At 41.9% G+C, this 25,539-nt stretch overlaps 1 protein-coding gene across 4 annotated transcripts in view; it reads right to left on the minus strand.

Moving 5' to 3' along the window:
- AFF1 (ALF transcription elongation factor 1) overlaps positions 1–25,539 on the minus strand; it is a 236,919-nt gene that overhangs the window by 131,225 nt on the left and 80,155 nt on the right. Inside the window, exon 1 of one of the 4 annotated variants that reach the window (XM_047856956.1) lies at positions 3,626–4,269. The exons of the other annotated variants lie outside the window; for them this stretch is intronic. Coding sequence (XP_047712912.1) covers positions 3,626–3,642 — 17 coding nt within the window. The 5' untranslated portion in view covers positions 3,643–4,269. Of the gene's footprint in view, positions 1–3,625; positions 4,270–25,539 lie in introns of those variants that run through there. 4 annotated transcript variants of the gene reach the window in all.

Raw genomic sequence — 25,539 nt, forward strand, 5'->3', positions numbered from 1 at the left:
GTTCTCCTACAGAATTTCAACTCCCCCACTCCCCTCCCTCCCAGGGTGGGGGGGTGGACCAGGGCTTCTCCCTTAGCACAAGGTGCTGGTTAATCCCTGGCAGTAGTTGAAGGTACGTATATATTCCTTTCTAGAATTCAAGGATTGCTTCAATGAGGGGGTTAGCAGAGATGGGGAACCAGACAAAGCCCTCCTGTTTTATCCATCAACACACTTCTAAATATAAAGTAAGTTAATCCTCACCGAAAAGTATAGATCTACAAACTATTGAGATGCCATACCCACCTTTACCCCATCACAGGCTTGCTATTATCCAAAGAGGGCACGCCAGGTTATATACACTTCTATAAAGCATTCGGTGCTTTAGATCAGAATTTGGAAACTAAAGCCACAGATCTGTAACTATTTCAAGTTAAAGAAGGCAAGTTTATTACAACTCCCATAAGAAAGTAGCCAGTGTATCTGTTGTGCTTAAAGGTTCCAAAGAAAGCACACACGAATCTGAGAGAGAGAGAGCGGAGGCACAGTATGTCTTGCTTGAACTGGTACTGCATTTCTTTTTGTTTTTTTATAAATTTTTTTTTAATGTTTATTTATTTTTGAGACAGAGAGAGACAGGGCATGAACGGGGGAGGGCCAGAGAGAGAGGGAGACACAGAATCCGAAGCAGGCTCCAGGCTCTGAGCTGTCGGCACAGAGCCCGACGCGGGGCTCAAACTCACAGACAGCGAGATCATGACCTGAGCAGAAGTCGGACGCTTAACCGACTGAGCCACCCAGGCGCCCCAACTGGTACTGCATTTCTAAATGACTGCGTTTCTCCACGACTTGAATACTCAAATCAAATATTACATGTTTTCAAAATACTGACCCAAAATCTAATTTTTAAAGTTTAGGCAACTGACCTTTCATTCAACAGATGTCTTCCACTTCTGGGGGAAGAAATCAACAACAAAGCAAAACAAAATAATCAATTTCCTAGTTTTAGGTTGTTGTTGTTTTTCGCTCCTTTTAGGTTTTAAAATGAGAGAGAGGACTGTACAAACTCAATTTATAAAGGTTCACAAGCTAAGAAATAATTACATAGTCTCTTCCTCATTCAAAATACTTCTAGCTTATGCAGGAGACAATAAAAATGTGAGACAATGTCTTGCCTTAAGGAGCTGACTATAGAAAAGGAAGACACTGCCTAGCCTATTCAGTCACACAAAAAATTAGTCATATACCAACCGTAAGTATCAAATGAAAAATATTACCTGAAAGCAATGCCAAATAACGAGAGGAAAGTGACATGGTCCTCTCGTGTAGTCCCTGTCAGTGCCACAAAATTCAGTTTGATCTAAGTTCTCATCTACCTCTTCAAAGAAAAAAAAAGTCAAATTACTTTAAATAGTGCACAATGAAATGACTGTGGTTAGAACAAACTGAGCTATGAATCCTGAGGACCAATGAGTCCAACAATCTAAACTAATTGTTTCAAGAGCAAACAGATACTGCGTGTGGCACATGGACAAGATTTTACTGCCCCAGATCGTAAATCAGAGGTGATGGTTCTGTTTCTCTTAGCACTACTCAGAACAATGTGGCCCAGCTTGAGGTTTCCTTGAAATCCAAAAATATCTGCAATCTTCTCTTTGGATCTCAGAAATTACCTACTATCCCACAAAACACAACGTCTAAATGAGCGTAGACCACATTCCAAATGTAACTGAAGAAAATGAATATTTATAACTTAAGAGATCTACTCCCATCATGCAGGCTAAGAAAACAACAGACATCATGGCCTTGTGGCTTTGTTCCTAGTTCAAGGGCACGTCTGAAGGCCAGGAAGAAGAGCAGAATACAGGCAGTCCTCCTATTTCAATTACCCACAAATTGAACTACCAGACCAATAATTCCGATTTTTCCATTTTGTAGCAGAGCACTTTGAGCAGAAATTGCTTTTTGTATACTTATATTGAGGCTTTGCAGATCCCTTTTCACACCTCACCTCACCATTAAAGAAGCATCCCGGAAGTAAGCAAATCTGCAGCGCAGCTCAGGAGTCAGGCACTGCTCCACCTGTGTGATCTCGGGCAAGAAACAGGCAGGCCGGGACTCAGTTTCTTTAATTCCAAATGTGAAAAATAAAACTCCTTACCTATTTAAGTGACTGAGAAGAATCAAAGAGATAATTCAATTACAGCAGCTGTGCCTGGCACACTACAGTGTCCAGTTAGTTACTACCTTATTTTATTCTTAGCTTAAGAGCTGAGGCATTGAAATCACTTGCACCTGAGTTCAAATCGTACCTCTATATGAAGGAGTTTTGTTGAATAGTATTTAATTATTTTGATCAAGGTATCTTAGCAAAGGTTTTATGCCACAGGCCCCCTTGGCAGTTAATTTTCATTACAGGTTAGCACACAAAGATGCAACTTTTGTTTCTAATCAAAGTTTTCCTACTACTTGGATCCAAGAGCCCCTTTCTCAGAACAGCCAACAACATGAAGCAGGGAATAAACCACTGAGTTGAGATGTTAAAATACATACAGCAGATATCGCACAAGAGGTGGTCTACATTAGAGAAGTTGTTTCTCTTCCTAGAAAGTTCTCTTAGGAAACAATTTTGAATTTCATCTCACCCAATCGTCAGCATTCGAGCATCTATTTCTTTTAGTGGTACACCTGGGTTTTGGGACCCAAAACGTATTTAGCCTAAGACATCCCCAAATCACTATACTACAATAAGTGTCAACTTGAAGGGCCCTATTATTATTTTAAATATGTGACACCAAACTGCTTTCTAGTAAAACAGTTGAAAAAGAACTTAAATATAACTTTAAGCTTCTCTTAGCACCAACTGCTGTCACAACTAAAATGAATTCACACACAACAGTCTGAATCGTATACTAACCACTAACGCCTTGTTATCACTCTTTAACACTCATTGCAAAAAAAAAAAAAAAAAAGGAACCAACCAGACAAAGTCAGAGCTTGAGGTTCTTACAATAGCGCTCCTCTGACAGCAACTGCAGTTCATTATCCTCTCCCCTTCGCCAACCCCGGTACGTTCCCGGTCTTTGCCTACTCAGCAGATTCTCGCAAGCCGTGCCGTTTTATGTGGAATCCTACATTTTAGCAGCAACATTTTCGATCACTCACCAGCCAAATTCTCAACCACCTTCTCTAAGGCGAACTGTTTTTACATTTACTGACTTCTAAAATTCCGATCAAAATACTAGCGCTCCCCCTCCCCCCCCCCCCAAATCAGGCGAACCAAAGAGAGGTGCACAAAGAAACGAAAATTTGGGCAAAGGTAAGCAAGTTCAAACAACTTATTTTCTCCGAAAATAATTATTTTGGAAGACGGAAGAAATTCAACTTTTAACTTTAACTCAACCCCTCTCCTCCGCGCTGCAGAAATTGTCCAGTACGCTCTCCCAACTGTTTTTTGTTTTTTTGTTTTATCTGACGTTAAGTAATGAACCACAGCATCGGGAATGATGAGAGAGCAATGACAAAGCTGCTTCCTGCCGGTCGTCTTCGCAGCACCCCAACCGTCCCTCCCCCACCCCCCGCCCTCAACCTTCAATTCCCCTAGCCACTAACACATTTAAAAAGTTTCTCTCGGAGCCTGGCTTACCTTGACTGGGCTGCCATAATTCACTTTGCAGAGCTCAAGGTCTTCTGTCCATCGGAGCCTTCCACCCGCGGCCCTTCTGCCAGCGCCGCGCTCACCATTTGCCGGGGCCGAGCGGGGACGAGCTCCCCAGCGCAACTCCCCGGTGTTACGGGACTACCTGCTCCCGAGCCCGGGCGTCCTCAGCGCAGCCTCGGGCTCCGAGCGTATTGGCTCGCACTAATCCTGATGGACATCCGGGCACTGGGGCCTCTGCAGGCGAACTACACTTTGGACCAGCTCGGGGAATGTTGCGTCCGAAATGAGAGCAAGTGAAGACCCTCGGGGCGATTTCGGAGAAGGGAAACCCGAGGAGCCCCACGACCAAAGCCCACCAGCGCACAGCTCCCCCTGAGCGCCACTAGAACCCGGGCCAGGGTTAGAAGAGAAACGAAATCGTCTTTAGGCTCCCTGAAAGTTGTCCGAGTTCGCCTGACTACCCCCTGTCAAGAAAGTTCTGGTGGTACGGTCCGCCTCCTTAAATGGGCACGGCGCTCCGCCGGCCCGAGCCGGAGGCTGCGCCGGGCGGGGGCACCGAGCCCGAGCGCCGACGCAGCCCCGCTCGCTCGTTCGTGGCCGAGCCCCGCCTGCCGGCTCCTGGCTGGTGCTCTCTTGCCAGGTTTTAACAATGTACAAACACACCGCCGGAACACACAGTACCCGGCCGCTCAGAACTCCAGCTCCAATTTGAATATTTGTTGAATATTGGGCCCCTAGAGGCTGCAGTGAGCAAGGAATAAAAACCACAGCAGTAAACCACGTTCGCTACTTTTGATCATTCCAATGCTCGCAGTCAGGAAATGTGCAACCAATGCACTCTTGTTTTACTTTGTTCGCTTTCAGTTTTGATTTCATTACACTGAGAAAACATTTACAAAACGCCCTGCCTTTTCTGGACAACATACAGATTACAAAGTAAACAGTAACTCATTTTGGTCCTTTAGTAAATTAAGGGATTGGCATTAAAAAAAAAATTGAGGATGCAAACTACCAATATAGTAAACGCTATGTAGTTAGTACAAACAAAAACGGGTCGTACTAAGAGGACTAGGGAAGGCATTTGTGTTTCAACAGTGCCTAAAGGTAAGCAGGAAAACCCTTAGGTGGGCAGAGATGGAGAGACGGTGTGCTACAATATCTCCTGGGGACCTGCAGCACACTGTAAGAGCTGGAAATGAAGGCTGACCGAATGCCTGCCCTGTAGGCTCCTCAGTTCTACCTAGAATCATTACAGGGTTGTCTACCTCACAGAGATTATCCAGACTGTGCTACTAAGAAGCCATGGAATAGTGACATGTTGATCTCTGGTATGAAAATGACAATGCTGGGAGGAAGGCTCAATGCATCTCTATGTGTGGTTCTCAAAGTGTGATTAGTGGACTCCTGGGAGTCCCCAAGAACTTCGCAGAGGTCAAAACTATTTTTAGAGTAACACAAAGCCCTTATTTGTCTTTTTCACTGTGCTGCCATTTGCACTAATGATGCAAAAGCAATTGTGGGGTAACTGCAGGCCTCTGAGCCCTAATCGCCACAGTGGCAGCAAATGGAACTAGTAGTCCCTGCATTCTTCACCACCACACATCAGCAGTTACAGCAAGTGTCCTTCACGAATGTCCTTAATGAAGCAAGCAGTAAGAATTACTACTTTTGTTAAATCGACCTGAGTAGGTCTTTTTGATGTTCTTTGGGACTGAATGGGAAGTGCACCAAAGCACTCTGCTGCTGCAGAAGTTAAGTACAATCACGGCCTAGTAGAAAAGCACTTGTGTGTAATTGAGTTGCAAGCTAGCCCAGCTGTTTTTTTTCGTGGACTACCATTTCTACGTCAAAGAACAATTGATGGACTGTGGTTAGTCTGACTTGGGTTTCTGGCAGTCATTCTCTCAAAAATGAACAAAGTGAGTCTGTTTCCTCAAGGAAAACAACCGACACTATTTACTGCCAATGGTAAAATCTGAGCTTTCAAGCATTTTGTAAAACTTTACATCTGCCACTGTGAGCTGGATAGCTTCGCCACAATTAAAAGACTTTTCTGATGAGATTGAAGGAGGACCCAGTCATAGCCCTGACTGACTCCATTTTTGCCTTCAATCTGTTCCTCTTACTTGTTTTTCCCCTTCCAGCTTTATCAGTTAACTCAGGCAAGGGACCCAGCAGGCAAAACATCCAACGATGGGAACAGAAACTACCCCCTCGAGCAAGAAGGACAGCCCAGACGCCAGCAACACCCTGTGCGATTGACCCCAAGACAATAATCAACCTGACCTTTTGCTGCTCAGCTGCGTACTCACAGATCTTTGTTCCACGTTTTCCCTATATAAACTTAGAAGTATTCTCAGCACCTTGGAGACGATTCTTTGGACATTAGTCCTGTCTTCCTGGTGCTGACCTCACTGAATAAATTCCTTTCTTGCTTCACGCCATGTTTCTTTCAGCCTTTAGATTTTGTTGGCGGTGAGTAGCTGAAACTGTGTTGTTTGGGCCCCCTGGGCCACGTGTTCTTGCACCCTTGGGCTCCAGTAACACATTTTCTGGTGAGCCAGACAGGAGCTGCTTCCAATCTGTCCCACCCTCTTGGAATTCCAGGATGGAGCTGCAGGCTGCAGCGCCCAGGGCTCACACATTCATTTCCCCTAATAATTGACTATGACAGGTCAGAGCCAACCACTGTGACTAGCTGATGCCAGGCAGGGAGGGTGAGGAGAACAGTCCCTTACAGCTGCCAAAATCTGTTTTGTTTTGGGGACAGTCCTTTCTGCTCACCCCAGACAGGCACTGACTGCCTTAACTACATTTATTGAAGCAGAGAAATGAACTGAGGAGTAAGTGCATCCTGAAAGATTCGGTTCCTGGTAAGTTCTTCGACAGTGCACGGCGGGTCCTATCCTTCCCTACTTCCCTGTTGTTGGACCTCCTAGGAACCATTCTGAGTTTGTGTGGCTCATTCATATGACTTGTAACAAGAAATCTCTAATTAGAGACACCATTAGAAGAGTGGAAGGGATGTGGGGCAAGTAGGGAAGCCAGGATATGTGTTTGGGAGATCTCTTGAAATTTGTGTGAGAATGGGAAGTATTATTTCTATTCCCGCTCCCAGCCCCCTCAGGAGAATATTGGCTGAGTCGTCTACTTTTAGCTATGAACCTATGACTAAAAAGAAGTATTTTATTGTAACGCTGCCTGGCCTGTGTATATGTTAAGCTCAGAGAAAAGACGGCTCTGAATGGCTCTCTTTGATTTCTTCCTCCCATTTGGTTGCCACCAAACAAGAGATTTTGATCTGGCTCTCTTAGCTTGTCCAGAAGCTGTTTGGTTCAGGGGCACCTGGGTGACTCAGTAGCTTAAGCGGCCAACTCTTGATTTATGCTCAGGTCATGATGCTAGGATCGTGGCATTGAGCACCCCATCCAGCTCTGTGCTGGCATGGAACCTGCTTAAGATACTCTCCGTCTCTCTCTCTCTCCCCCTCCCTCTGTCCCTCTCCCCTGCTCCTGTGTGCTCTCTCTAAAATAAAATAAAATAGGGGCGCCTGGGTGGCGCAGTCGGTTAAGCGTCCGACTTCAGCCAGGTCATGATCTCGCGGTCCGTGAGTTCGAGCCCCGCATCGGGCTCTGGGCTGATGGCTCAGAGCCTGGAGCCTGTTTCCGAATCTGTGTCTCCCTCTCTCTCTGCCCCTTGCCTGTTCATGCTCTGTCTTTCTCTGTCCCCAAAATAAATAAACGTTGAAAAAAAAATTTTTTTTAATAAAATAAAATAAAATAATAAAATAAAATAAAATAAAATAAAATAAAATAAAATAAAATAAAATAAGAAAGGAAAAAAATAGAAGCTATTTGGTTCAGCCAGTGAAGCTCCAACTTTTGGGAAAGAAAATGCTACCACAGATACTCTGAGCTTCATTTGGTTACAATTTTGTATCTTCTGTGTTCTTAACTTTTGCCTATGGAGATGGGGGATGCTTCTGCTCCCAAAGAAAGTCCATTAGGACATATTTTGAATAAATGATGCAGAGAGCTAAAAAGCAACCAGAGAAAAAGTCTGTTTTGCAGGAGGAAGAGGCAGGAGAGGGAGATAAAGGAATGTTAGTCCAGACTTTAAATCCACCTTCAGCCTTGCTGAGGAGGCACCTCTCCCTCCTCCTGTTCCTGTACCACCACCAGCCAGGCTCGCACCACTGGCTCCTATATTATCCTCAGTGCCCCAGCTCCTGTTCCCACCTTCACCATCAATGAGCAGAAAGCACCCCAAGCTGTTGGGCCACTTCCTTATGAGGTTCAACCTGAAGCACCTCCCAAAGCAGCACGAAGGAGTCCAGGGGCTTCCCAGGACTCCAACTACCCACTTCAGATTTCCCCACAGGAAAAACAGACAGCGGGGAACAAATTGATGGACTTTAGTGGACACAGGTGCAACATAGCCAGTATTAAAGCTAATTCAAGGTTGTTGGCTTAATTAAAATAGACATGTCTTTTAGAGTTATCAACATTAAATATAAAACTTATTCTACCAAGGTTTACTGAAGATCAAATAAGCTCATGTTATCCCTACTGCAGTTTATCAGCAAAAAAGATGACTTAAAATAATGGTTAACGTAGTCTCTTGCATGAAGTTTTCATGGGTAATTGTTCAGAGCAAGTAGATTAAATAAAAAGGCTTATAGGTAAACTTTAAAAAAATTGTTTTAAATTTTATTTATTTATTTTGAGAAAGACAGAGACAGCATGAGTAGGGAAGCGAGAGAGAGAGTCCCAAGCAGGCTCCAAAGTTCCTGCACAGAGCCCAATGTGGGGCCCGAACCCACAAACCTGCAAGATCATGACTTGAGCCAAAATCAACAGTCAGGTGCTTAACCAACTGAACCACCTAGGCTCCCCAGGTGAACTTTTTTTTTTAAGTTTATTTATTTTGAGAGAGGGAGAGAATGCAAGTGAAGTAGGGGCAGACAGAGAGGGAGAGAGAATCTAAAGCAGGCTCCATGCTATTAATGCAGAACCTGACATGGCACTTGAATTCACAAACCATGAGATTATGCCCCAAGCTGAAATAAAGAGCTGGACACTTAACCAACTGAGCCACCTAAGTGTCCCTATAGATAAACTTTTAAATAGCTTTCAAAACCTTTGGTAACCTAAAACTTTAAATTTTGCTAGGTTTTTTGGTTTGTTGTTGTTTTTTTTTTTTAAGTTTACTTATCTTGAGAGAAGGAAAGAATGGGAGAGGGAGAGGGAGAGGGAGAGGGTAAGAGAGAGAGAGAGAGAGAGAGAGAGAGAGAGAGAGAGAGAATCCCAAGCAGACTCCACGCTGTCATCTCGGAGCCCGATGTGGGGTTCAAACTCAGGAACCGTGAGATCATGACCTGAGCTGAAATCAGGAGTCGGGCGTTTACCTGACTGAGCCACCCAGGTGCCCCTTAAATTTTGCTAGGTTAAATGACAGATTGGTTTGAACTCACTGGATATCTACGTCTTTTCCAAATAAGATAATAAATACTGAAACATTAATTACTAAACACAGGTTTATCTGCTTTTGGCTTATTACAGAGAAACTAACAATACTTGGGTCTGCTAATGAACATTTTATGCTTTATCGAAAGATGAACTATGAAAAAACACATATTTCTAAAAATGAAATATATATTCATAAATTTGCCAGTCTAAAGCATTCTAGTGTAATAGTTCACAATTGGTTACTACCTAGTTTTCACTGGAAACTAAGGTTTCTAAGAGTGAAATTCTGATAAAAGTAATTAAAATTGCTAGAAACAATAAGGAAGATAACTCTGTATGTAGGAAAAGTTACAATATGTTTTCAAAAAAAAAGGTATGAAAATGGTAATACATTTTTGGTGACAGAAAAGAAAGTAATTTTGTCCTACACTGAGACTAAATGAAGTCTTTTTGAGTGAGAAAACTTAGGATAAAATCTGAATGTAAAGAAAAATAATTTTGTTATAAACTGAGACTCGTTAGAGAGAGAAAACTTAGGATAATATCTGAATATATACCAAAAAAAAAAACTTTGTAGAAGGTTTGTGAAGGGGAATCTTTGGAAAACAATTTTATGCACAGTCAGGAGTAAGGTTGGAATAAATGAATTTTTATTTTTTTTTTTAATTTTTTTTTTTAACGTTTATTTATTTTTGGGACAGAGAGAGACAGAGCATGAACGGGGGAGGGGCAGAGAGAGAGGGAGACACAGAATCAGAAACAGGCTCCAGGCTCTGAGCCATCAGCCCAGAGCCCGATGCGGGGCTCGAACTCACGGACCTCGAGATCGTGACCTGGCTGAAGTCGGACGCTTAACCGACTGCGCCACCCAGGCGCCCCGGAATAAATGAATTTTTAAAGTACACTGGTATAAGATTGGAATTCGAGGGGTGTTTTTTCCTTTCTATTAAAATGACAGTTTTCTTAGATTATTGGTCTACCCTTGATAAAAAAATTGTAAACAAAGGTTTTTTTTCTTTATCTGCCCAGACAACCAAAGTTTCTGTTTCGTCTTTATCAGGTCTTTGATTATTTAAGAAAGTTAAAACTTCTCAGTATTAAAGGAGCTAAGTTTTGCTAACAACTATGTAACCTTCTGTAGAATCTCCTATTGCCACTTTGGTTAAATAGATAATTAAATATTAAGTCTTATAATGATCTGTAATTCTACCTAGGCATTTTGCTTTAAAACCTGAGGTCTTTAACAAAACTTCCCCCAAATTCAAATTCTAAATGAAGTCTTTTTGACTAATGACGCTTGATAATTCGGTATATTAAGTTACATGGGAAGCACTGTCAAACAAATGATGATAAACTTTCTTAGGTTACACTGCATGGGCAAATGCAAAACTGTCCTACAAATTATATGAAATTCCTAAGGTTTAAGTATGTCCTGGTATAATGTCATCACTTGACATTGTAATTATTATGTTGTGTGTCACAGAAATAACTGGATTTCCTTGTCAATTGCATTATAACAAATGCTCATCAGATCTTTAACCATGTCCATCTTCGAGTCTTTTTGTCATTTACACTTATTGTTCTGATGCTCTTGCAAAATGTGTTTCATCTTCAAGGTAATTCATGAAAAAGACTTTGCACAAATACATCTTTCTGATACTTTAAGATCACAAAACTAAACTGGGTAAGAATCTCCAGAACTAATGGAAAAGCTGCGAACAGAACCAGATTTAATATAATTAGGAACTGAATGAATTGAGGAAGATGATTATAGTTTTTCTGACTCTTGTTTGAAACACTGCTGGTTCTCTAATGTTTGCTGTTTTAGATTTAGGGGAAACTTTTTCTCTTAAAGTATGTATGACTTACAGAAATATGGTAAAATATTCCTTTGTGACAAGTGAAAACATTTCTTTTCTCCCTATCTGAACCCTCTAGAATTCAGAAATTCTCAGTGAGTATTCTTTCTTTCATGACAATTATAATTGTTTATATAAGTTCAGTAAGAATCTGTTCTCCTAGTAACAGGACACCATTGGAAACACTGGTTATATTACCAAGGTTTTGACTGGAATGTCATATTTGAGACAGACATACATAGACTCAGATATGACCAGACAGTTTTAAGGCACTGAAATTGACTTTATGGAGACAACAGAGCCCCTTGGAGATGTTCCCTGACACCTTGCTTACAGAGTCCCCAGCAGCTTTACTCCCAGGTGAATAAAGAATGTCACTTCCTGGCAGACACAGGAACCTTAGGAAGGATGTTTGGGGGACCCCAAGAAGAGAGGAATTCACCCAAATCTATAAGCATTGCAGGCAACCTGACGGCAAGTATTTGGCTTGACTTCTCACCTTGACAGGCTGTTAAAAGTTCAATCTGAACCTCCTTATAGAAAGTTCCAGCAAAGTAGATTTTGAAGAATTTATATGGTCAATCAGTATTCCAGCTGTGCTTATGTAAATAATTAGGCCAAGTTTGTTAAGATTGGACTCGTTTTACAAATGTCTTGATTTGGCTCTCTTTGCTGGAAATGAGGATGATTTTAGAGAGAAAAATTATGTTTCGATAAACACTTTTGTGGATGTTAGATTCTAGTTTTGTCTTTCAATGTTTGTTGTGCACCTAACTTACACAACTTGAGGTAAACATCAGAGAAATTGCCACAATGAGGCATGTATAGACAGTCTTCGTGCCTGTTACTCTGTGGGGATGACAAGAGGACCCACGGGCATATGACTAAACAGATGGACAATGGAAGACACTTGCTTATTAGGAGTTCTTACCACTCCCTTCTCAGTCCACATGAAGTCTGAAGTTGCCCACTGGACTCCCTCTCAAATTATTCACCCAGGTCACACAGTACCTCCTTGAGGAAATACCAGAGGAAGCTGAATATCTTTGGGTATACCTTGCTCCCCTGGTGGGGACCTGCAGCTCATCACATGTGTTTGCTTTAGTAAAAGAACAGATAGACACCACCCCAGGTATGGGAAATGCAGCACATGGTGGAACTGGGTAGCTAACTGCTGAGCAAGTCCAATGGAGTAAAGACCACCCCCCCCCCACCCCAGATATTAAAAAGTTAAATGGTATTTAGGGATCATCCCAGGCAATGGGGTGGACTTCCTGAGAATTGTGTAACGCAACTGTCACTTTGATTGTATGTGACTGGAATGGCAAAACTGCTACTTTAGAGCCAAGAGTACCCCACTACTCCATGGGGTTAGCTATATGGACTTGTGGAAATAATGGATAGCCTTACCTTATGAATGGATTAGATGATGGATGCACTTGTGAATGAGTTACCTCCCACTTGCCACTGATTTCTCATAATAGGGATACTGTTAAAACTAGACATCAGGCAAACAGGGCTTTTTGATGGTTTTATCCTTTGGCCATATTTGTCCCAGGAGCTGCCTTTATCAATGTAGAATTAGAAGTAGAGGCTTTAGCCAAGCATACAAAGGCCACCTTGAAACAAACCCAGCATGCACTCTCCTAAATGATGATACCACACAAATTCAAAAAATTGCCCTTCAAAACTGGATGGCCATTGACGTTTGACTGCAGCCCAAGGAGGAATTGTACTGTCATTAAAACAGAATGCTGTATTCCCATTCCAAATTATTCAAAAAATGTAACTGAAGCCACTAAAGATTTAAACAAACACATAACTGCTAGAGATGCCCGAGTTCTAGATCCTTTTAGCAGTTTGCTGAATTCTATTCCTTTCAAATGGAAATATGCCCTGCTAAACATTGCATATGTCTTGTTCTTCTTCTCTTTGGTTATTGTTTGACTTTCTGTATTTGTCAAACAGGAGCCCACACTCATACTAGCTTGGAGATGCCCTTGCTGTCCTCCTCAGCAGGGACATAAGAAACAATTCTAACCTGTCAAAATCCTCCATCCCAAAATTCCTACATCATCCCTGGTCCACAGGAAGTAGTTACAGCAGAAATGACCATCATCATCCCTTCTTGTTCTATTGAAATGTAATAACTTGACAGTGAGGATTTGAAGAAGGACCCAGTCTTTGCCCTGATTGACTCCATTTTGCCTTCAACCTTTTCCTCTTAAAGGCTCTGTTTTTCCCCTCAGGCTTATCTGTTAACACCGGCAGAGACCCAGGGGGCAAAAACATCCCCTGGGAACCAAAACTACCCCCTCAGGCAATAACTACTCCCCTGACGTCAGCAAGACCCCCACGTGATGGACCTCAGGACAATTGTCAAACTGACCTTTGCTGCTCAGCTGCAAGTACCTACCGATTTTGTTGTTCCCTGTCTTCCCTATATAAACTTAGAAGTATTCTCAGCACATTGGAGACATTCTTAGGACTTTAGTCCTCAGTCTTTCTGGTGTTGACCTCACTGAAATTCCTTTCTGGTTTCACCACCACTTGTCTCTCCAACTTCAGATTTTGTTAGTGGCATGGGACAGAACCTGGTCTGTTTTGGCCACCCCCATGCATCTAGGTGGTCTTGCACCATTGGGCTCCAGTAACAAAATGAGAGAAATAAATGTGATTTTAGAGGTCTGCATAACCTCGTGACCAATGTCTTCTAATTGGTACAAAGTCATGCATGGGTAAAAAATTCACTGAAAGTGTAAAACAGACTAATGGATTTGAATGTATCAAAGTAAAAATCAAAACAACAAAACTCGGTGACAGAATTCCAGATTCCATACTGCAATTAATTAAGCTTTAAGAAAATGTGACTTGCATAGTTTTAGTATAATATCAAAGAAGGCTTTAAAATACTTCCCTCTTTTCTGTGTGAGACTGGATCTTCTTCATAGATTTCAACCAAAACATTGCAACACATTGAATACAGAAGCATCTATGAGAATCCAGATGGCCTCTATACTGTATTAACCTTCTATTGCGTTAACAGTAAAGAGATTTGCATAAATGTGAAATAATGCCATTCCCCTTCCTAATTTATTTTATTTTGGAAATAGTTTTCTTTCCCAATAAATTATTTCCAATAATAGACCCAAGTAATGGGTTTATTACTATTTTCAATACGACCTGAGCCGAAGTCAGACGCTCAACGGACTGAGCCACCCAGGCCCTACAGGTAATGTTCTTATATTGTAGCTATTCCCATATAACCTCTTAGCACCTAGAACAAAATATGCGCACATCACCTGGGGCTATGTCAAAAACACAGTGGAGTCCAGAACTACTGAATGAAAGTCTTTGTGAGGTGAGGTCTCCAGGATACACATTTCAGCACATTCTCCAGGTAATACTTGTTGTCTGCTTGTACATGAGAGCCACTTACCTAGATCATGCATATTTAGAAAATAATGTTAAAAGCTTTTTGATTCACTATTGGTTTATAATTCCTGAATCATTTGAAGGATCACGGTTGGACAACATTTATATTCACTGTCAGAGATCTCTATTAAACAATAAAATACCACTGCACACATATATTCTTAGTGCCAGAGTAGAGTGATAAACCTTCAAGGAGACAAATATAAATTCAGGCAAAAGTCTACTCCTAAGAATTTTCTGCTTGCCATTTCCTCCTGTTTTTTTCTTATTATTTTCAATACCAACTATGATCATTTGTACTTCGAACAAATTGGTATCAGACATCTAAGCAACCTGAAACAGTATTTTTTTGGGGGGGGCGGGTGCGCAAGTGAGCAAGGGGAGGCAGGAAGGGGAAGGAAGAGGGGGAGGGAAGCAGGGATCGTGTTTCACCCAAAGTGGGGCTCCTGCTCACCTGATGTGGGACTAGAACTCCTGAACTGTTAGATCATGACCTGAGCCAAAGTCAGATGCTTAACAACTGAGCCGCCCAGGCAGCCTGCAATAGTATTTCATAATAGCATTTACTCACAGGTTCTCCATTTACCACAGTCTAGAAATGTAACATCAGTAATATTAAAATTACATGTTTCCTCTTTGAACTGTGCTAATTGTTCTGGCACTATTTAAATATGAAGAAATGGAAGAACACAGCAAATAGCTACCCAAAAGGAAAATGGGAATCACCAGATCACGATTACACCTGTGATTACCTGGGCCCTCAAAATTGTTTGTAAATTAGTGAGGGTAATTTGAAACAGAAGTGAGATTACACTACATTTATACCATATCTAAAAATACTAGAGGAAAGTGCAAGAGAAATTTTCTGAAATTAGATACTGTCTGTGGCTGAAGTACTGCAATACAAACATGGGTATAATTATTTCCAAGCATTTTCAAAACACTATTGTGTCCTAACCACAGACTTGTTCAGCGATGAAACTGAACAAAAATGGTATTTTTGGCACACAAAATTCTTTGGCTTTCAGATGAAATTTGAGGAGATAGCCCCTGCATACATTTGTGATACTTTTATGTGTTTAAGATCTCCCTGGAGCCCCGGAGGCTCTGTAGACTTCAGGTGAACAGCTGCTGGGCCCTGAAATACACTCAAACTGGACCAGCTCGTAGACCCAGCTTAGCTTACAAGTAAGAGGTAAGACCACCTGTCAATCCTTACTGTGCCTTAAAAACTTAGATGTGTCTTATTCATTGCCCAGTGAAGGACTACTAATGAAAAGAGAAAGATGTGACATGCCATCAAAACACTTGTACAACAAAATAACAGGTTTCTCTATACAGTGAGAATATGCTAATCAGTCTACGTTTCCTGACTAATCCAACAGTGACCACATATGCTAAAACCAATAGCATACACAACTTAATAAGTAGGGTAGAATTAATTTATAAGGTTAGTGGGACTATTTTACAATTAAAGTAGCTACACAACTTAATAAGTAGGGTAGAATTAATTTATAAGGTTAGTGGGACTATTTTACAATCATAAACGTGTTCTTGAATCACAAGAGTATCCTTTTTTCTTTTAATGTTTATTCATTTTTGAGAGAGAAAGAGAGAGAGAGAGAGTGAGTGGGACAGGGACAGAGAGAGAGAGGGAGACACGGAATCCAAAGCAGGCTCCAGGCTCTGAGCTGTCAGCGCAAAGCCAGACACGGAGCTGGAACCCACGAACCGTGAGATCATGAACTGAGCTGAAGTCGGACGCCTAACTGAGCCACCCAGGCACCCGAAAAGTATCTTTTTATTAGCCCTTTAAATTAATGAGCTTTTGGGGCGCCTGGGTGGTGCAGTCGGTTAAGCGTCCGACTTCAGCCAGGTCACGATCTCGCAGTCCGTGAGTTCGAGCCCCGCGTCAGGCTCTGGGCTGATGGCTCAGAGCCTGGAGCCTGTTTCCCATTCTGTGTCTCCCTCTCTCTCTGCCCCTCCCCCGTTCATGCTCTGTCTCTCTCTGTCCCAAAAATAAATAAACGTTGAAAAAAAAAATTTTTTTTTTAATAAATTAATGAGCTTTATAAGTGACACTTGAACATATGTAGTGGCAACAACATATAGCATATGTAACACATCTTAATTACAATCACAAATGTGTACTGGATATTGTTATCCAAGAGTGAAAATAGAATAATCTTTCCAGTGCTCCATTACCTATTTGGCAAAATATACAGACATATGTTTAGAAATATATACATATTTACATTTAAATATTTTTTTATTTAGATAGAGGGCAATATCTAACATACCTTAGTTGAAATTAAAGGGGGAGAAGAAAAGGTTACTCAGATTGCCTTAATCCAAACTGTAAAATGCCTCATTCAATGTACTATGCATTTGGTCCACAACAGTCATTCAGTGATTCCACACCTTAATAGCATTTTGGGTCTAAAAGTTAGCTACACAGGTCAAATCTCCTAAGAACTGCTACTTCATTACAATGAGATGTTTTTTAACATGGACACTGCAAAAAATCACTTCACAAAAGAAAAGTGCTCCAAGTTGCCACTGGAAGATCTCAAATAAAGCAGACACAGGAAAAATAAGGAGAGGCAAAGGAGGAGAAAAAAGATGAGCAGTCCCCAGAGGTCAGAGCTAGCAGAGAAAACAGTATCATAAGCATCACTGGAAATTAACTGGCTCCCCCTTCAGCTGTGACCTCAACACAAAGTAGTCCTCCCCTCACTGGTCCCGAGAAAACCCTCCTCTCCAGGCACTATTCCAAAGCTTTACTCCACATCTCTTGGGTCTTCTTTTTATATTTTTACAAAAACAAAAATTTTACTGTCTATTTATTTTTGAGAGAGAGAGAGAGAGAGCGCGTGCATGCACATGCATGAGCGGGGGAGGGGCAGAGAGAGAGGGAGACACAGAATCTGAAGCAGGCTCCAGGCTCTGAGCTGTCAGCACAAAGCCTGACATGGGGCACAAACTCACAAACCGTGAGATCATGACCTGAGCCAAAGTCGGACGCTCAACTGACTGAGCCACCCAGACACCCCCACATCTCTTGGGTCTTCTAGTATGGTCTTCAAACTGAGGGTACAAGGAAATCCTCAAGAGGCCTGAGGGCAAAGGTTTAGGTAAATCTCTTTCCAAGGTCATTAATTTCCAAATGTCCTCTTTCCTGAAACAAGGATTCAGGCTTTTCTTTTACTTCCCCCTTGCCTTTCCCTACCAGAACAAGAAAAGCCTGCCTCTCATTCATCCCAAATCAGGGTACATTGTTCTGGGATATAAATGCCTCTGAGACCCCAAAGGAATATATCTATGTAGGAGAATCCCTGAGCTCAAATCAAGAAATATTCATGGGTGATTCCTCATTAAAGACATCCAGGTAACCAACCTGTAGCAAGGCCCATGCCTTTCCTATCTAGCTATGCAGAATTACAAAATGAGGTAGATCTTCTCTAATAGGTTTGAAAATGAAGACCTATGGTTTTTCAGCACTCTGTTGGGGAGAGTGCTGTTGGGGAGAGACAAGCAACAATGTCTAGGACTACCATCCAACTTCAGCTCTTCACTGAATGAATGTCTTTTTCTCTACTTCTGGTTTACACTTTTCCGTCTCCTTCTATGGGCGCATTGTTAGACCATTCCTCCTCACCCTCCCCAAGACCCATACCAATTACTTATTCTCAGCCTGCAAAGGAGCGCAAGTTTCCCAGCAAACCCCCCCCAACCAACACACACCACAGCCTTAAAAAAAATTATTTTAGAATAATCTTAGATTTACAGAAAAGTTGCAAAGAATTTCCATATACCTCCCCAGCCAGCTTCCCCATTTTTACATCTTACAGCACTACTTGTCATTTGCCAAAACTGAGAAATCAACATTGGTATATTACTTTGAACTCTAGACTTTGTTTTGAATTGTTTTTCCATCTATATCCTCAATCTATTCCAAGAGCCAATTCAGGGTATCACACACTGCACTCTATGATAGTATCTCAGTTTTTCCTGGTTTTTCATGACTTTTAACAGTTTTGAGGAGTTCAGACCACGTGTGCTGTAGACTGTCCCCCACCAGCCTGGGTTTATCTGATGTTTTCCCTTCAGGGGAGGGAGGGAATTACACTCCACCTCCTGTAGGGTGGGTGGTATCTATACATCTTATTTGGAATTCTTCTGTGAGGAAGATTTGCTTCTTCTCCATTTATTAATATTTAATCACTTCTTTATATTAGTATGGGGCTCACTGTTATTTTATCCTTTGGGTTATAACTCAGGGCTACATGATTTATTTTATTCCTCCAATTGTTCCAGCCCTGGCCATTGGGAGTTCTCAGGTGAGCTCTCTGTCCCTTTGACCTGCTCCCATTCTTTTGTCTTTTGAACACTTCCTTACTTTCTGCTACAAGATGCTGAGGTACCATCTATTTTCTATATGCTCTGCCCCAGTTCTAGAGTCAGCCATTTCTCCCACATATCAGCATCCTCTTCTTAAAATGCTATCCCCACTCAGGGTGCCTGGGTGGCTCAGTCGGTTAAGTGTCCACCTTCAGCTCAGGTCATGATCCCAAGGTTCAAGCCCCACATCAGGCTTTGTACTTCAGCTCAGACCTCCCACCATCCCAGCCAAATTTCCCAGCCATAAAAATGTAGGAAGCGTTGTCGGCTTCCTTTACAATGAAGCTCTCCTCTGTGGACTTTTAGGGTACCACTTTACTTGGGGGGGGGGGCGGTGACGCTCACTTTATTTTACAATTTCTATTCACACATCCAGAATTCAATATAAGACATTAGAAAACTTCACTTATCTCTCGGTCTGTTTGTGGTCTTGTACGATATCATAAGTGACTCTCCAAAAGTTTAACTCTAGCCCAAACCTTTCTTCACAACTCCAACTTCATTCTTTCCAGCTGCCCAGAAACACTTTGTTGGTAATGGAAAGGCATTTGGGAGGTTGTCCAAAATGGATCATTCACTTAGTGAAAAGTGTTTTACCCTCGAGATGCCAAGAAACACTTATCATTCAGCCTGAGCTGATGCTTGGGTCTGCAAAGAGCATTTTCTCTACAAAGGAAGGAGACAATGTCTTCCTCCCCAAAGAAGGGAAAGAACTGAGGGAGGAGGGCTAGAACTGGTTCCATTCTTGCAAATAAAAGCAGAAGGCAGAACTTAAAAAGGGCTTCTAACTGGCAAATCAGGAGAGACAAGGTAACATAAAACTAAAAAATGTCATTATCTTTATATTGTGTTTAACTGTAATGAACAGCAATAAACATCTTAAAATAACACCTGCCTCCTTAAATCTTTTACTAGCAAAAAACAGTGAGTATGCACAGTAACAGGTGGTATGCAGAGTAGTGATACCTTTAAAAAGGAAAGGCAAACAGGTGAGGGAAAGAGAGACAAAGTCAGCCTGAGAAATGACCCCAGGCCAGGCAGTGACCCCCAGCAACTCACACTCACCAGGGCCAGAATTCATCTGACCTCAACTCCAACCCATTCCTCTCCCCTTGGTCTCCATTACCCAAACTAAAGATCAGTTACTCCTTTTCCTGGTTCTTTCTCCACATGTAATCACCACCCAAATCCCAGAGGTCTCTTGAGATAGTAAAAATGCAGGGATACAGGGGGGGTGGGGGGGGGCTCTTCTCTTGAAACACTTCTCTATTTTTCTTTTCAATTTATACAACTAGCCCCTAAGTGCTTTTTCTCCCCCTGGGTTGAATATGCTTTCACCCTCTTGTGTTACAAAAATATTTAACAACATGGAAAGATATAATACAGTACAAGTTTTTTAAAAAAAGCAATTGCAATACAGTGCCTTTGTTAGCAACCCACTTCATCAAAATTTAAGTGAATATTTGTATTCATGAGATTGACTGGGCCTCTGTACCAAAATGCTAGTAGCTGTAGATATTTCTGGATGGAAGGACCAAATGGCTTGTCTTGTTTTGGGCATTTAAATATTTTCTAAGTATTATAAGGGCTCATGGGTGGCTCAGTCAGTTAAGGGTCTGACTTCAGCTCAGGTCATGATGTCACGGTCTCTGAGTTCAAGCCCTGCGCTCAGAGCCTGGAGCCTGCTTCAGATTCTGTGTCTCCCTCTCTCTCTGTGCCTCTCCCCCACTCACACTCTGTATCTCAAAAATGAATAAATGTTAAAAAAAAGTTTTTAACATTTTCTAAGTATTATAAAATGAACATACCCACATTTCTAGACATTAAAACAAAAAAATCACAATTATTGTAAAAAATAAACTATAATCAAATCTTAGCTCCAGAAAGGAGACCAAGGTCATCTAATCCACATCTCTATGCAAGAATGCTCTTTCTGTGTGTAGACTAGACCATTTGGGAATCTCCAGGGACATGTGTTGTAATTAAAAGGCAGCCCCTTCCACTGCTGGCCAGTGATGAGCACCAGAAAGTTCTGTGCTCCATAGAGCTAAAACTGGCTTCCCTGTAGCCCTCATCCATTGGTTCTATTCTGTCCTCTTGATCCTAATGGAACTGTCCAGCTTTCTCATGCTTACATTTGAGGGTGTTGCTTATTCTATCCTTTTTCCTTAGACCGATTCATGTTTTTATATTTAAAATGCATCTACTGTAAGGGTATTGTGCTGGGTAAAGCCCAGTCTGTTGGATCTTTGCTTTGTAACTGAAATGTTTAGATATTTATTTTAATTATTGATATTGTTGGGTTTAAGTTCTACCAACTTGCTACCTGTCTTCCATTTTCCCTTTATTTTTTTTATTTTTTTTAAATTTTTTTCAACGTTTATTTATTTTTGGGACAGAGAGAGACAGAGCATGAACGGGGGAGGGGCAGAGAGAGAGGGAGACACAGAATCGGAAACAGGCTCCAGGCTCTGAGCCATCAGCCCAGAGCCTGACGCGGGGCTCGAACTCCCGGACCGCGAGATCGTGACCTGGCTGAAGTCGGACGCTTAACCGACTGCGCCACCCTGGCGCCCCTCCATTTTCCCTTTAGATTCCTGTTCCTTTCCTGCATTCTTTTGTGAATTTTCAGGCCCCACCCAAACCTACAGAATCAGAAACTCTATGGGTGGGGCGCAACAATTGGAATTTCAATAAGCCCTATAGGTGACCCTGTTTTACACTCAAGTTTAGAAACCACTGCTCTAGTGCTAATAGAATGCATCCTCTACATAACCAAATTCTATTTAGACTCAATCTTGTACCTATTCCCAGCTGACACTTTCATCATCTAATTTATTTTGGAAATTAAAAATAATCACAAGGTCTTCTAGAACCCCTACTGTTCTTAGTTCAGGTTCTTTCTCATATATCATCATGCTTTTTCAATAGCTTAAGATTTCTCTTGCCAACTTTCTCTCTCCACTCAGCCTTCAACAGTACTGCCAGAATATATCATTCCTAAAATACACATCAGATGTTACTCTCTTGTGGAAAAAAAGAAAAAGAAAACCAACCCCCGTCCACTGCTTCCTCACTTTATCACCACAAACACCCTCCAGCCAGACACCTCTCATGCCAGCCATCTTTGCAGAGTATTTTCTCTTTGTTGGAATACCCTTTCCTTCTTCTCCAGCTGAAGACCCCCTACCGTTTTTCAAATCCCAACCAAGGCAGCTCTTCTCAGAAGCCTTCTCTGCTATCTGAACCTTCACGCTATCCCACAAGCTCCTAGCTCTCATGTATATCAAGTCACGAGGTGGGATAGGATCAAGGGGGAATGTTTGCTTGTTTGAGCAGAGCGGAAAGGAAGCCAAAAGATAACGCAGCTAACAGATAATTACTGAAACAGAGAGCTGTGAAGAACTCTGCCAGCTGCAGCTGCCAGACTGCTTCCGACACCTGAATCCAAGGGAGAGCTCTGCCTGGAACCCACACAACCTGAGAAGCTCCTGGATTATGTAATCTCTGGACTCTGACCCACGTCCACAAATGGAGATCAGTGAACTATTTTCGACATTTCAAAAAGTCCAAAGGAAATCACTTATTTGTCTGTGGAAAGTATGCGCAGGCCTCTGCTTTGGGCCTTCCTAGACCCTGTGCTAACACAGTGTGGTAACACCAGGGAGCTCATGCTCACCAGGAAGTCTAACTGACCAGCTTATGTGGTTTGATTAACTTAAAACCAGAAAACAGCAAAGCTGTTTAAATGTAGTTTAGTAGAGGGACTCTTCCAAAACATGGGCTCCAAAGGAGAAGAGAGAAATAATAAAAGAAAACAAGAGTACTTTAAAACACACACAGAGGACATCACTTTGAAGACAGGTACTTCCCCACAGATGTCAACTAATGAAAACAATTCAGATCCTTCAGAATAAGCAGTGTGGTTCCCGGCCTTGACTCTGCATGGGAATCACCTGGGGAGGTTTACAAGTTCCTGACACCCAGGCAGCACCCCAGGCCAATTACTCTCTGGAAGTGGGACCTATGAGTCAGTATTTTTTTAAAAGTCCTCAGGTAATTTAAAGTGAAGCCAAGTTTGAAAACCTCTGCTTTTAAGCCTTGCTACTCCTCCAAGTGAGGGCTGGAGAGCAGCAGTGACAGCCCCACAGGGAGACTTGTTAGAAACCCAGAATCTTGGGGTGCCTGGGGGGCTCAGTTGGTCAAGTGTCTGACTCTTGATCTTGGCTCAGGTCATGATCTCACGGTTCATGAGTTCGAGCCTCAAGCCTCGAATCGGGCTCTATGCTGACAGTGTGGAACCTGCTTGGGATTCTCTCCCTCTCCTCCTCTCTCTGCCTCTCTTGTGCGTGCACACACACACACACACACACACACACACACACACACACACACACACAAATTCTCTCCCTCTCTCTCTCTCTCCCTCTCAAAATAAACTAAAAAAATATTAAAAAATAAAAACATTAAAAAAAAAGAAATACAGAATATTAGGTTCCATTCCAGATATACCAAATCACAGTCTGCAGTTTAACAAAATTCCCAGGTGATTCATATGCCCAATAAAGTCCAAGAATCACTGCATTATAAGATAACAAGATGTGAGGTGCCTGGGTGGCTCAGTCCATTGAGTGTCTGACTTCAGCTCAGGTCATGATCTCGTAGTTTATGGGTTCAAGCCCTACATCGGGCTCTGAGCTGACAGCTCAGAGCCTGGAGCCTGCTTCAGATTCTGTGTCTCCCTCTGTCTCTGCCCCTCCCCAACTTGTGCTCTCTCCCAAAATTAAACATTAAAAAACTTTTTAAAATTAAAATGTATAAGATTTAAGAATTCCTTAAATTCTCAAAGACAAGTGATCAATATCTTCCCAATATTCAGTCTAAAACAATAATCTCTAAACAATGTTTTTGTGAAGTTCTCTATGCATTGGGGACTTTTCTATCCCTTCAAAATACCCTCAAATTTTCCAGAATACACATAAGAAAAAGGGAAGGATGTAAGAATTGGAAGAGACGAGACATTTCCCAGGCTTTCAGGGTTGTTTTTCCTTTTTGTTTAAAAAAAAAAAAAAGTTTACATACACAGACAAGCCACAATGATCAGTAAATTGCAGCTCATAAATTACAGTAAGATCTCATCTCCACACACATAAAAAGAGGTTACGTCAACTACTGACGTTTGTCTGTGATAGCCAGGCCTGTCTTAAATGTGTTTTTATTCCTAGCAAATGTTTTAATCCAAACAATTCAAATCTAATTTAAGGCATGAGTTTTGAATTCCATTGGAGGGCAACGGATCTCCTCCAAAAACCAGGGGAGTTTCATTTGAGGTCATGAGCTCTGCCTCCTACCTAGGCCACATGCAGAACAGAAAGATTAAAATGAAATCAAAAACAGCATTTATTAAGCATCTATTTGGTCCCAAACCCTGCACAACCCCATAGGAGAGATTTAAAAATCTTTGTCCTCTAAGCACTTACTAACTCAGAGAAAGAGCCACTCTATTTTCTATGTCCAAACACCTTGAAAATACAACAAATCTAAAGAACAAAAAGTTGATTAATCACCAATTACACCTCTACATGATCAAGAATCTCTAAGTTATTGAGCTAATTAGTTTTAAGCATCATGCTGAAGGATTCATTTAAGAAAAGTACAGCAGTTTTTGTTCACAGTGTTACCTATAGTCCAGGAGGAGACTTCCTGGCTAATCCAATTAGAAAACTCATCCAGTTCCAGTGGTCAAGGTGACAACTCTCAGCTGGGATCTCTACTCCCAGCTGACAGACTAGTCAGTGCCCTTAACACCTCAAAGCTCGATGGCCTTGTGCCTTAAAATGATTAACAACTTAATGGGCCTCTAAGCTTCTTCCACTTGGAAATTAGCAGAAAGATGACATTCTTCCACATACAGTATTTCCTCAGTACACGTGCTTGAGATGTTTGGCAACAGTCTTAGATACCAAAGTCTGGGCACAGTGGCAAGCAAGGTGCTGGGAATAATTCTGTTACTGATATGAATTGTAAACATGGCACCCACCATATATACTGCTCTGCCTGTATTAAATTAATTCCCACCACAAACTATTAAACCAAGTACAGGGTTGCCATCCCTGCTTTACATACAAGGATACACGATGGTGAGGCCCACGAAGGCAACTGGTAAGTGGTGGGACGGAGCTACGGAGCCTAGCACCCTGGTTCCAAGAACCCTTGCTCTTAATCACTATGCCTGGAGCCTCTGGAGAGGCTACTGTTACACTGTCGAGCAAACAGTCCCAGGAACACTTTTACAGTCTTTTAGGAAATATTCTTCCTGACATCTAGCTATGTTTCATTACAGCATTCCCAAATGTGACATTATTTTTGAACTCAGCTAGATGGCAAATAGGGATTTATTATCATGGTTACCCTGGTTTGGTTTTCTCCAAGAGTGTTTGGGGTTGAAAGAAATGTGATACCTGGGATCAGGGCATCTACTGTATTTCAGTGACTAAGGATAAAAAAAACAAAAACAAAAACAAACCCTGATTTGAGGTAAACACGGAACTCCATTCCTGAATTTTCTCCTGATGTTTCAGGTGCTATGAACACTGAAGTTTCCAGCCACGAAGATGTGGTTAAGAGACGCCCACCTCCATCCAAGCAGAAAGTCTGCAGAGACAGCTGTAAGCTAATGTGACTGAGTCCGAGCAGTAACAGTCACACAGCTATTGATGGTGGTGTCCTTCCAGGA

The sequence above is a fragment of the Prionailurus viverrinus genome, chromosome B1 (genome assembly GCF_022837055.1).
Source record: "Prionailurus viverrinus isolate Anna chromosome B1, UM_Priviv_1.0, whole genome shotgun sequence".
Classification (NCBI taxonomy): domain Eukaryota; kingdom Metazoa; phylum Chordata; class Mammalia; order Carnivora; family Felidae; genus Prionailurus; species Prionailurus viverrinus.